This window comes from Lissotriton vulgaris, chromosome 2_1 (assembly GCF_964263255.1).
Source record: "Lissotriton vulgaris chromosome 2_1, aLisVul1.2, whole genome shotgun sequence".
NCBI lineage: Eukaryota > Metazoa > Chordata > Amphibia > Caudata > Salamandridae > Lissotriton > Lissotriton vulgaris.
This window is the reverse complement of record NC_141687.1, coordinates 33,504,768-33,517,844: the sequence shown is the minus strand read 5'-3', so window position 1 is coordinate 33,517,844 and position 13,077 is coordinate 33,504,768. Positions and strand designations below refer to the sequence as shown.

At 55.8% G+C, this 13,077-nt stretch overlaps 1 protein-coding gene across 9 annotated transcripts in view; it reads left to right on the top strand.

Annotated features, from left to right (window-relative positions):
• The first annotated feature begins 7,691 nt into the window (after positions 1-7,691).
• PTPRN (protein tyrosine phosphatase receptor type N) overlaps positions 7,692-13,077 on the top strand; it is a 377,719-nt gene continuing 372,333 nt past the window's right edge. For 7 of the 9 annotated variants that reach the window (XM_086954393.1, XM_086954392.1, XM_086954389.1 and 4 more), the window contains exon 1: positions 7,744-7,915. In XM_086954393.1, the coding sequence (XP_086810519.1) occupies positions 7,831-7,915 (85 nt within the window). In that variant the 5' untranslated portion in view covers positions 7,744-7,830. Of the gene's footprint in view, positions 7,916-13,077 lie in introns of all 9 variants that reach the window. The other 2 variants (XM_086954395.1, XM_086954390.1) reach the window with 2 other exon arrangements.

The window sequence follows — 13,077 nt, the reverse complement described above, 5'->3', positions numbered from 1 at the left end:
AGGTGGCGCCCGGTGCCTGCTTGCACCCCTTCGTGTCTTGTGCCCCTGAACGCGCCGCCGCTGTCCGAGAAACAGCTGTTGCGTGGGGTGCCTGAACGTCGCCTGGATTAATAGAGGCCTGCGCCGAGGACCGCTGTCTTCTGCGTGTGCCCTCCTGGTCAGGAAATCCCGAGGCGCTTGCCCAGTGCAACCCGGCCCGCGCCGCAACGCCAACCCCCGAGCCAGAGCCGAGCCGCCGCTCGCTCCAAACATCGGACGGAAGACAACGCGACGCGGACTACCGCACTGACCTGCGCCCAACCAACTCTCCAGCAAGGTACTGTTTCTTTCCCTCTGCCTCGCCCAGCCCTCGGAGCTGCGTGTGGAGCGCTCCCAGGGCCCCCGCTCTCTCCCCCTGTCAGCCGCGCAGCCCGCCCGGAGAGGCAGGCGCTGAGTCCCCGGCCGCCGCTCCCGCCAGAAGCGTGAGAGTGGGCAGACCGGGCCCGTTTTTCATCGCGGAGGAGCCGAGGGGCGCAGAGAGGCCCTCGGACAGCTGGGGGAATCCTGGTTGACGATCAGAACAAAGAAAAGTACTGTGAGGGGCCTGTAATCCCCGTTTTTAAGGAAACAAGTTGAATAAGAACTAAGAACTGTTTTTAAACGCTAAACAAAGATTGCAATTGCTAAAGAACTGTGACATTGCTAAGAATCACTGGAAACGTTTTGCATTGAACCAAGACTGTATTTACAAGCCTGCTTGAAATTATATAAAGAAATATATTTTTACTACAAATACAGTTTGGTGTCATTGTGTGGTGGGTTGGTGGTGATGGTGTAATATTCAAGTGTTTAACCCTATGTGCCCCAGAGATTAGCCTAAGACTGCTTAAGCCACACTACCTAGAGGGTAAGCAGAGGTTGTCTTGAAGGTAACCCTCAGCCCTGACGAGGAAGAGAGAGTCCCTGCTTGTCGCTAGTGCTGCACTGCACCAACTAGAGACTCCCCCTTCCTACAGTTGGTCTAAGTCTTCATCATCCTCACTAGTTTCTCTATTCTCCTGAATGTCTTCACCTTCTTCTATGGGGGGGGGTCCTGTGCATGCCCTGCCTGGAACTCCTGGTATGGTTGGACACAGTTCTTATTTGTTTAGCCTTACAGAGAAGCCTTAACACTCTAACCTGTAGGTTGGAGTAAAGGGTGAGGTCGAGCTCCTCAACCATGTTCTCTATGTTGCTCATTATGTGTCTTAAGTGGGGTTCTTTTTGGAAGACCTACTCTACCAGTTCTCAATACCCCCCCCCCCCACGCCCCTAACTTCAGTGACTTATATTTTCTTCTAAAAAAGGCTACAGGAACGTAACACAAGGGAAATGTAATGGAAAAAAGTCAATTCAAAAAAATGAGTTGTACTAAAGACAATTTTGGGATTCTTGTCATGTGATCAAAGGTTGACTAAGTTAGTCCAATAAATGTAAGGCTTTACATCCCACTGCTGATCCACCAATGCAGAACACTGGCTCTGTGTACACTACACCAAAGTACGGTACAGTGTGCACAGAGTCCAGGGAGTCCCCAGAGGTATAGCAGAGGCTACATTAGGTATGTACTAACAGCTTTCTTTGTGGTAGTGTGCGTGAGCAGTTAGGCTTATCCAGGGGATGTGTTAAGGATTTATTGTATTCACTCAATCAAGACTGATTCACACAGTTGGAGACTGAATCAGACCAATTGGGTAAGTATACTTGTATTTTATTTGTAGCACCAAGCAGGGCTTGGTGCAGGTAGGTAAATGTACTTTCAATTGTAAACCTTTACACAGAAATGCATTTGAGGATAGCCTTGCATTTGCTACAGGTTGGTATCACTTAAAAAGCAGTGTGAATTACACAATTATTAGGTCTCGTAGCGAAAACAGAGCGTAAGCGCTGTGTCTCGCCAGAGATCTTTTGTTACTGACTCTGCTTCCCAGGAGACAGCACCTGGCCGCGTGCATCTCACAAAAGGCGATCGGCGCAGGCCACACGCGCGTGAACGCGCTCGCCGTGGCTGTCTCCTGGGAAGCATTCATACACAGGCACACCTTCTCCTGCACGCATGCGCACACAGCACCACACACATACACAAGCGCACATACACGCACGGGGAGACATCCCCCCCACCCCTCCGCTGTCGCATAAACACACGCACACATACAGGCATTCCCCCCTTCCCCTGAGGGGGTCACATAGTCCCCCCAGCTCCCACAGTGCCCCGCGCGCTGCTGCAGCTCACCCCGGCTGTCTCCCATCCGGGGGGGGGGGCGGGGTCGCTTGCTGGTGCCGGGTGCCCCCCTCCCTGGTGTGAGCCGCTCCTTGCGGGCTGCCGCCGGGTCCTCCGCAGTCCTTCCCACCTACTATCTCCCAGGGCTCCGTCAGCCTGGGCCGCAGCCGCCCCCGCGATTCCAGCCTGCACCGCGCACGGCCGGAGGGAGGACCTCCAGTGATCCCATCGACCAGCGCGCAGCGGGGACTCCGCCTATTACTTCCTGCTTTCCTCTATCATTAGCATACATAGCAGCCGGCCCGGCATGAACATAGAAAACGGAGCGGGGCTCTGCGTGGCCTGCGGAGGCAGCAACCGTCTTTGAAAACTATGCGTTTAGTGTGTGCTCTGGTGGTATAAAAACTTCCAGTGGTGCAGCGAGTGCCCTCTCCGCGGGCACTCACAAGCCTGTATACTGTTTGGCAAAGTCAGGCGTCCCACGGAAAATTGAGCCAGCAGACGTAGGCTCTCTCCCCTCAAGCCATGCTACCGGCTTGTCCCACCGTTTGGATGACCTCTCCTCAAAGATAAGGTATGTCACTCTTTCCCTTAAGGGCGAATTCGATCCTCTGGCTCCTGAATGGAGCCCAGCAAGGGTGCAACGTCTCAGGCAGACCCCTTCGCGATCCTGGTGGTTCAGTTAGGTGCCGCCAGCCCCTTCTGGCATATGGGGTTGATGCAATATTCTTTGCTGAAGCTCACACTTTTCTGTTGCAGTCGCCTTCAGCACGGCAGCCGCTCCTGGCATATGGGGTAGCCTATTAAGGACATTACAAGTCTTGACACTCCTGGCAACAAATAACTCAGAGGTGGCACCGTCTGGTATACCGGGTGACGGCAACGCGGCGATGTGGACCTGGTGCTTCCCACATGGTACTCGCAATGCAGTTCAAGTCACAACGGCCCTCTCGTTGCATATGGGGGAAGCCGTATCGCTTATGCACACCGGCAATGACCCAATCGGTACACAGCTGTTTCCTCACACGTTACTCAGGGAGTATGGGTAGGGCTCTCCACTAGACCTTGCTCCTTCCAACGCATTCCTCTTCCTCATAGGGTGGCACAGACTGAGTCTTTGGGCTCTGTGGTATCCTCAGCCTTATTAGGATTGGCTAGTGTGAATAATAATAGCTGTGAGCCCGTGACTGAGGTTCATCATCAGAGCTTTGTGAATAATAACTGCGTCAGCCCCGTGGTGAGGTGCATCATTACAGCTGCGTGAATAATAACAGCTGTGAGCCCGTGCATGAGGTGCATAATCAGAGCTTTGTGAATAATAACTGCGTCAGCCCCGTGCGTGAGGTGCATCATTAGAGCTGCGTGAATAATAACAGCTGTGAGCACCAGCACTCTTGCACACACTTAAACTGCTCACCAATTCAAAGTTTGCTAAAAAATGTATGCAACGCATTGTCATACACAATGCCAATAACTCAAACTTTAATGCTGCGAGACCTATTGCATTGCAAATGCTTGTTTTTAGAATACTTTTAGGTTACTTTTAGATTATTTTTAGTACTGGGGATGGTTTGCCTAGATACCACCCTTACGGATCTCACAATATAAGGTAAATAAGACTTTTCTTTGCTTTGTGTTAAAGTTTCTGTATTCACCATGCCACTGTACTCTCACCTTAGGGCTAGTGCACCCTGCTAAAGTGGTGACTTACTTAAGCCTCAGGCAGTGGGTTGCAGACATGGCACACAGGGATGTGTGCCATGTCGACTCCTTTCTCTGCACCAAATCATGCAGTCTGCAATGGCAGTGTGTGGGTGTTACGGTGCAGGGCCTAAAAGGTTGGCACAATAGATGTCGCAGCAAGCCCTTGGAGGCCTTTCATGGCCACAGTGTCCTTGGTACCTATGGTACTTTCCAAGGAGCTTACCGCTCGCTGGAGATGTGCCAATTATGGGTACAAAGGTACAGGTTTGTGAAAGAACACAAGCCCTGGGAACCTGATTGGCAGGGACTCAGAGCACATCAAAAGTCAGGCAAAAAGTGGGAGGTAACCATGCTAAAAGGGGCACTTTCCTACAGACATCCTGACTTTTCAGTGAGGGATGAAGTTTGAGTGAAATTTCCCATGAGTTGAGAAAGGCAAGTCCAAATTTTCTTAACCTATGAAAGTGGTCAATGTGAACAAAGGAAGCGTTGCAACACAGGATGGGAGATATTGGAGCATCAGAAGAGTGGTCAAAGGTGTGTCACAGCAAGGTCTATCAGAAGAGGAGCAAAATCAGGATAATGTTGAAGCATACTCTGACCCCGACTTTGCACCATCCCAGGCGTATTTGTATTTTTGTATTTGCATTTGTATTGGTTATTTGTAGAGCGCAACTATCGCTCCCAAAGGAGCATCCTGGCGCTAATAAGACGATGTGCATACAGTTACAAGTACAATATTAGATAGTGGCCATTACGTAGTCGTCTGGAAGATTAAAAATCCAGGTTAATATCTTGACTATGGCCACACATAGAACGGGCGTTTATCAACCCGCCTTTAAAATTTAAACTATCGGCAGTAGTGCTAATGAGAGAAACTGTAGTCTCAACTGGGGACCCAAGGGAAGTCCATTTGCAGTATTTACAGGAAAAAAGTCCCTTAATCTTAATCATATCCCAACTACACGGACAGTTATTTGCAGTATTGAGATTACGGAGGTCGCTTGCCTGATACAATGGAGTGGAGTGTACATGTCCAGAGTATCCTGCACCTGTCACGTCCTTGGTGCGGACGGGCGCAGACGGGCTTTCCTTTGGCGCGCCTTTGGTGCGCCTTCGGTGCGCCCGCTGCGCCCGCCCGCTGTGCGGACGGGAGTTGTAATCCTTCATATAGTGGTGGAGAAGGGCGGGAGGCGTCGCAAGACTGGAGCGCTGCCTTTCTTTCTCCCCAAGATGGCGTCCGTCCCTGAGTTCGACCGCATCAGCTGTAAATTGCTGTGCGAGGACCAGGGATCTAGTTACTGCAAGAGCGAGGGTGAGTGTGGGGTTAAAAGGAAATTAATTCTTCCAGCAAAATACGCAATGTTATAAAAACAAATTTAACAGTTTTTAAAAGGTGTCAGCCTAGCCCCCGGCTTTCCGCCTCGGGGGATAATTATAATGCACAGTGAATTATCCGAAGATCCGAAGACAAAGCAAACTCTGATGCTAGATCTTTGACTCTAGATGGCAATAGGGGCTCTTCAGCACTCTCCTCCCCCCTCCCACAACCCCCGTTGACAGTTGATCCTGATGAAGGATCTGTGGCAAGAAGAGTTAAGACATCTAGGTGACTGATAACTCCTTCTAGGAAAGTGATGCAAGGTTAACGTCCTTGTTTTTGTAAGGGAAAGGATGTGTTACGTTGTCTGTAATGAATTCAATGTAAACTAGGTAGGTTCCTCCTGTCCCTCCCCGCAACCTGTGCACAATGGTTGGTCCTTTGGCATGTGGAGTTGTAGAATGATGATGTGTTCTTCTTCTGGTGTGCTCTCCTGGTGACTGAGCCTTGAATAAAGACTATATCTTTCTGGCATTATTGTGCTAGGCAGCTGCCCAGGGCCCCATAGTCAGCCCTCCAACATGGGACCCCGCACCTATGCGACAAAGGCAGACCACAGCATGAAAGGTGCCACCTTGCAAGTGCGCCACCTTAAGAGAAGCCCTCCCCTGGCCTCACTGCTATGGTGCAGTAAGGGAAAACCCGAGGGGAGGGGGCCTCCCCATTCCCAGTTGCAAACTCAGGTTTGTCCGGCAATCAGGTCTCCACCCCCCACCCACGCAGAGGCACAGCAGGATGGCTATTGCTCTGCTGTTTAGCTCCCTGGCAGTTGGAGATAAGCAACCCTCACACCTTCAGCCCTTGATGAGCTATTAAGAGGTGCTGGAAGGTGGCTGTGGGAGGGGCTGCAGCTCAGGAGCTGGGGCAGCTATTCAGATGCAATCAGCCCTGCATGGGTCAAGTCTATGCAAATTAGAGGGGCCCGCACATTTTCCTTCAGGCCCCGGGCCCCATAAATCCAAGAACCGGCCCTGCTCATGGCATATTTATAACATGCATGGTCCTAGTTTAAGCTCTAGTGGCTGTGAACTGGGGTGGTGTGGAGTGCAAAAAAACGATGGATTTAGGCCCAGATCTCTGTACTGGGGTGAATGTATGACATTGTTCTGCATTCTGTCCATCAATTGTTGTTTTGCTCTAGTGGTTGTGTACCTGACAGAGGCCTGTCTTCCCTTGCAGTGTGTGGGGGTGCCCTGCGGTGGGGGGGGGAGGGGTTCTCGGTGTGTGGGGGTGCCATGCCGGTGGAGGGGAGGGGTTCTCGGTGTGTGGGGGTGCCCAGCAGAGCGGGGACTCTCAAGGTGTGTGGGGGTGCCCAATGGGGCAGGGAAGATTCCTCGGTGTGTGGGGGTGCCCAATGGGGTAGGGGGGTTCCTCGGTGTGTGGGGGTGCCCAGCAGAGCGGGGGCTCTCAAGGTGTGTGGGGGTGCCTAATGGGGTAGGGGGGGTTCCTCGGTGTGTGGGGGTGCCCTGCCGGTGGGGGAGGGGTTCTCTGTGTGTGGGGGTGCCCACCAGAGCAGGTGTTCTCTAGGTGTGTGGGGGTGCTCTGCTGGTGGGGGAAGAGGGGTATTTTCTCGGTGTTTGGGGAGTGCCCTGCTGTGAGGGTTTTTTTCTGGTGCAGGGAGGGCCTCCCCCCTCCATAGGCTCGGTTCTCGTGGCAGGGTGTGTGGTTCCTCCTGGTGTGGGTGGGGCATTTCCTCATGTGGGCGTGGCTTCTTGTCTGGTGGTTATAGGATCGCTTGTCTTTTCTTTGGAGTGAGAAGCTGATATGTGAATCGTAAACGTTCATCTTTCTTCTCGTGTTCGCTCCCCGCTTCCTTTCCTCCATTCATTAGTGATATTAATTGGCTGGATTCTTTATTTGTGCGCATGCGCGCACGTGCCCTGTTCTCTGACGCTCTCCGTTGTGCTGACGGTCCGCTCCAGTTGGGCGCATGCTCAGCGCCTGCTGCCCCCGCCAATGAGCACACTGAGCGCCTTCCCTACTTCTAAGGCTGCCAGGTGGCACTCTGCGCATGCGTATTTCGTCCTTTTAGTGATGACTCCTTGCTTCCGCGGCCGCGGTGACGCACGCGTCGCCCCCTGGTTCTGTCCCTGATAAATGTCACGCATGCGCGGTCTTCCACTCGCTCTGTCCCTGGTCCTGAACGGTTTTCACGCATGCGCTGTCGCCTCCTGGCTCTGTCCCTGGTCCTGAACGGTTTTCACGCATGCGCTGTCGCCTCCTGGCTCTGTCCCTGGTCCTGAACGGGTTTCACGCATGCGCGTTCTTTCCCTGGTACTGCCCCTGGTCCTGATTGTGTTGCGCATGCGCGGTCGCCTCCTTGCTCTGTCCCTGGTCCTGATTGGATTCCGCGCATGCGCCGTCGCCCCCGCCTCTGGCTCGCGCCCAGGTGTGCAGCCCCCGCGGCGCGCGTGCGCACTGCATCCCTGGCGCTGCCCCGGTGCTGAGGCTGCTCCGACCGTCCGTCTGTCCGCTCCAGCCCCGCCGGGGATGCCCCGCTGAGAGGATGCCGCGGCTCCGGGGAGCGCTGCTGCTCTGCTGCGCCCTGCTGCTGCTGCGATGCCGCCCCGGGGGCGGGGCCCGGGGCCACGGTGAGGGGGCAAGAGAGAGGGTGGCAACATGCACAGGGGACATGGCAGGGGGGCGGGGCCGGGGCGCTGGGCAAGAGGTAAAGGCGACTGGGAGCTTCCCATCTCTTTCATTTCGTCCTACCATACGGTGGGGTCAGAGGTCATTAAATTCTACCAAAATGTATGGTCAGAGGTCATTGCATTCTCCCTCTCTTCACCTTCTCGCACACTGCCCGAGATTTGCTTGAAATTGTTCCCCCCCCCCCCCCCCACCTCACCCTCCACCTCACCCTCCCATACCTGTTGGTAGCTCTAGTGGCTGGCGAGAGACTGGCAACCCTCCCACCCTCCAAGACACTTCAACCTCCCCCTTGAACGAGCTGCCTAAAACATACCAGAAACCTCTTTCAAAGAGGAGGGGGTGGGGGTTAGGGCTCCACAAACTGCCCCAAACCACCAAAAGTCTCCCGCCACTGCCCAGGGGGGGCCGGGGCAGAGTGAACCTTCCACGGCGCCCGTCGGGCACCAGGCCTTGCTCCTCAGAGGGTGCTCGGCTCCCAGCGCGCCCCTCAAGTGACACCGACCCCCTCCAAAGAGAACTACCAGCCCCCGAAGCCTGTCCCAGGGTACTCCGTGCCTCCCCTCTGGATGGGGGCAAACTACAAGGAACTGACCCCAAATCCCCCCTCCCTCAGCGCACAGCGGCGGAGGCCCCCGGGGACTCATCTCCCGGATGTCTAGTGTGTGATGCAGATGCCGGCGTCCGTTTGGACTCCTTCCCCCGGATGCTTTCGTGGTGCTCAGAAGCTGGTGCCCCGGGGACCCGCCTCCCTTCAAAGATTTGCGTTCAGTTCTTTGAGATCCATCTCCCGTGACAGCCCGTCCCCTTTGGCACCCCCTGCCTTGATGTGTGAGTGTTGTGCAGACACTGATGCCTCTCGGGTTCATCTTCTTGACATGTCTTGTGTTCTGCATGTGGTGCAGTTCTTTGGGATTCATCTTCCATCTGGCGTGCAGACACGGACCCCCTTTGGCATTCATGTCACTTGACATGACTTGTGTTGCTCTGATGTTAATCTGTCTGGTCTCAGGTTATCTGATTGGTGGGAATTGATCATTCTTGTAATGTTGCAATTGTTGACCGTGTTGTAGCCCTGCAGAGAGGCAGCTCGTCTACAAGAGCCGCTCCGACTCCCAGCGGCGGCTTCTTCTCGGTGGGAGGGGTGGGGGATTGTTATGAACTGGACGAGGTTTTTCTAACTCTGGGAGGTGAAACTGACATTTAATAGCGTTCATACTCTGAGAACTGAAAGCGCTGATATGCTTCGGGAGACCACTCAGTAATGTGTATCACTATCACCTGAGCAGGGACTGGTGTGCATCCCTGTGGCACTGGTGATGCCCGGGTCACGGGCACCGGGTGTTGTGCATCAGTGAGCAGTGGCTGTTGTGCGTTAGTGAGCAGTGGCCGTTGTGCATCCGTGTGGTACTGGTGACACACGGGTCACGGGCACTGAGTGTTGTGCATTAGTGAGCAGTGGCTGTTGTGCATCAGTGTGGCACTGGTGAAGTACAGACCATGGGCACCTGGTGTTGGGCATCAGTGAGCAGTGACTTGTGCATCAGTGTGGCACTGGTGATGCCCGCGTCACGGGCACCCGGTGTTGTGCATCAGTGACTGTTGTGCATCCGTGTGTACTCTGGTGATGCGCGGGCAAAGGGTGCAGTGCATCAAGTGGCACTGGTGATGCCCGGGTCACGGCGGGCACCGGGTGTTGTACATCAGTGAGCACCGGGTGTTGTGCATCAGTGTGGCACTGGTGATGCGTGTGTCACGGGCACCAGGGTTGTGCATCAGTGAGCAGTGGCTGTTGTGCATCCATGTGACACTGTTGATGCATGGGTCACGGGCACCTGGTGTTGTGCATCAGTGAGCACCGGGTGTTTTGCATCCGTGTGGTGCTGGTGATGTACAGAACACGGGCACCGGGTGTTGTACATCAGTGACTGTTGTGCATCCATTTGGCACTGGTGACGCATGGGTGACGGGCACCAGGGTTGTGCATCAGTGACCAGTGGCTGTTGTGCATCAGTGTGGTACTGGTGATGCACGGTCACCGTGTTTTGTGCATCCCTGTGGCACTGAAGATGCACGCGTCACGGGCACCAGGGTTGTGCATCAGTGAGCAGTGGCTGTTGTGCATCAGTGTGGCACTAGTGATGCATGGGTCACGGGCACCGTATGTTGTGCATCAATGTGGCACTGGTAATGCATGGGTCACGGACACCATGTGTTGTGCATCAGTGAGGCACTGGAGTCCAGTCCTGTGGGGTCTCCACTCGTCACCTGCTGCTTGCAAGAAGTGGCCCCACTGCTCACTTCCTCCCCTGGATTCCAGTGCTGTGGGGTCTCCACTCGTCGCCTGCTGCTTGCAAGAAGTGGCCCCACTGCTCACTTCCTCCCCTGGATTCCAGTGCTGTGGGGTCTCCACTCGTCGCCTGCTGCTTGCAAGAAGTGGCCCCACTGCTCACTTCCTCCCCTGGAGTCCAGTCCTGTGGGGTCTCCACTCGTCACCTGCTGCTTGCAAGAAGTGGCCCCACTGCTCACTTCCTCCCCTGGAGTCCAGTCCTGTGGGGTCTCCACTCGTCACCTGCTGCTTGCAAGAAGTGGCCCCACTGCTCATTTCTCCCCTGGAGTCCAGTCCTGTGGGGTCTCCACTCGTCCCCTGCTGCTTGCAAGAAGTGACCCCACTGCTCACTTCCTCCCCTGGAGTCCAGTCCTGTGGGGTCTCCACTCGTCGCCTTCTGCTTGCAAGAAGTGACCCCACTGCTCACTTCCTCCCTGGAGTCCAGTCCTGTGGGGTCTCCACTCGTTGCCTGCTGCTTGCAAGAAGTGACCCCACTGCTCACTTCCTCCCCTGGAGTCCAGTCCTGTGGGCTCTCCACTCGTCGCCTGCTGCTTGCAAGAAGTGACCCCACTGCTCCTTCCTCCCCTGGAGTCCAGTCCTGTGGGGTCTCCACTCGTCCCCTGCTGCTTGCAAGAAGTGACCGCACTGCTCATTCCTCCCCCTGGAGTCCAGTCCTGTGGGGTCTCCACTCGTCGCCTGCTGCTTGCAAGAAGTGACCCCACTGCTCATTTCTCCCCTGGAGTCCAGTCCTGTGGGGTCTCCACTCGTCGCCTGCTCCTTACAAGAAGTGACCGCACTGCTCAATCCTCCCCCTGGAGTCCAGTCCTGTGGGGTCTCCACTCGTCACCTGCTGCTTGCAAGAAGTGACCCCACTGCTCACTTCCTCCCCTGGAGTCCAGTCCTGTGGGGTCTCCACTCGTCGCCTTCTGCTTGCAAGAAGTGACCCCACTGCTCACTTCCTCCCTGGAGTCCAGTCCTGTGGGGTCTCCACTCGTCCCCTGCTGCTTGCAAGAAGTGACCGCACTGCTCATTCCTCCCCCTGGAGTCCAGTCCTGTGGGGTCTCCACTCGTCGCCTGCTGCTTGCAAGAAGTGACCCCACTGCTCATTTCTCCCCTGGAGTCCAGTCCTGTGGGGTCTCCACTCGTCGCCTGCTCCTTACAAGAAGTGACCGCACTGCTCAATCCTCCCCCTGGAGTCCAGTCCTGTGGGGTCTCCACTCGTCACCTGCTGCTTGCAAGAAGTGACCCCACTGCTCATTCCTCCCCCTGGAGTCCAGTCCTGTGGGGTCTCCACTCGTCGCCTGCTGCTTGCAAGAAGTGACCCCACTGCTCATTTCTCCCCTGGAGTCCAGTCCTGTGGGGTCTCCACTCGTCGCCTGCTCCTTACAAGAAGTGACCGCACTGCTCAATCCTCCCCCTGGAGTCCAGTCCTGTGGGGTCTCCACTCGTCACCTGCTGCTTGCAAGAAGTGACCCCACTGCTCACTTCCTCCCCTGGAGTCCAGTCCTGTGGGGTCTCCACTCGTCGCCTTCTGCTTGCAAGAAGTGACCCCACTGCTCACTTCCTCCCTGGAGTCCAGTCCTGTGGGGTCTCCACTCGTCCCCTGCTGCTTGCAAGAAGTGACCCCACTGCTCACTTCCTCCCCTTGAGTCCAGTCCTGTGGGGTCTCCACTCGTCGCCTTCTGCTTGCAAGAAGTGACCCCACTGCTCACTTCCTCCCTGGAGTCCAGTCCTGTGGGGTCTCCACTCGTTGCCTGCTGCTTGCAAGAAGTGACCCCACTGCTCACTTCCTCCCCTGGAGTCCAGTCCTGTGGGGTCTCCACTCGTCGCCTGCTGCTCGCAAGAAGTGACCGCACTGCTCACTTCCTCCCCTGGAGTCCAGTCCTGTGGGGTCTCCACTCGTCGCCTGCTGCTTGCAAGAAGTGGCCCCACTGCTCACTTCCTCCCCTGGATTCCAGTGCTGTGGGGTCTCCACTCGTCGCCTGCTGCTTGCAAGAAGTGGCCCCACTGCTCACTTCCTCCCCTGGAGTCCAGTCCTGTGGGGTCTCCACTCGTCACCTGCTGCTTGCAAGAAGTGGCCCCACTGCTCACTTCCTCCCCTGGAGTCCAGTCCTGTGGGGTCTCCACTCGTCACCTGCTGCTTGCAAGAAGTGGCCCCACTGCTCATTTCTCCCCTGGAGTCCAGTCCTGTGGGGTCTCCACTCGTCCCCTGCTGCTTGCAAGAAGTGACCCCACTGCTCACTTCCTCCCCTGGAGTCCAGTCCTGTGGGGTCTCCACTCGTCGCCTTCTGCTTGCAAGAAGTGACCCCACTGCTCACTTCCTCCCTGGAGTCCAGTCCTGTGGGGTCTCCACTCGTCGCCTGCTGCTTGCAAGAAGTGACCCCACTGCTCACTTCCTCCCCTGGAGTCCAGTCCTGTGGGCTCTCCACTCGTCGCCTGCTGCTTGCAAGAAGTGACCCCACTGCTCCTTCCTCCCCTGGAGTCCAGTCCTGTGGGGTCTCCACTCGTCCCCTGCTGCTTGCAAGAAGTGACCGCACTGCTCATTCCTCCCCCTGGAGTCCAGTCCTGTGGGGTCTCCACTCGTCCCCTGCTGCTCGCAAGAAGTGACCGCACTGCTCATTCCTCCCCCTGGAGTCCAGTCCTGTGGGGTCTCCACTCGTCGCCTGCTGCTTGCAAGAAGGGACCCCACTGCTCACTTCCTCCCCTGGAGTCCAGTCCTGTGGGGTCTCCACTCGTCGCCTTCTGCTTGCAAGAAGTGACCCCACTGCTCACTTC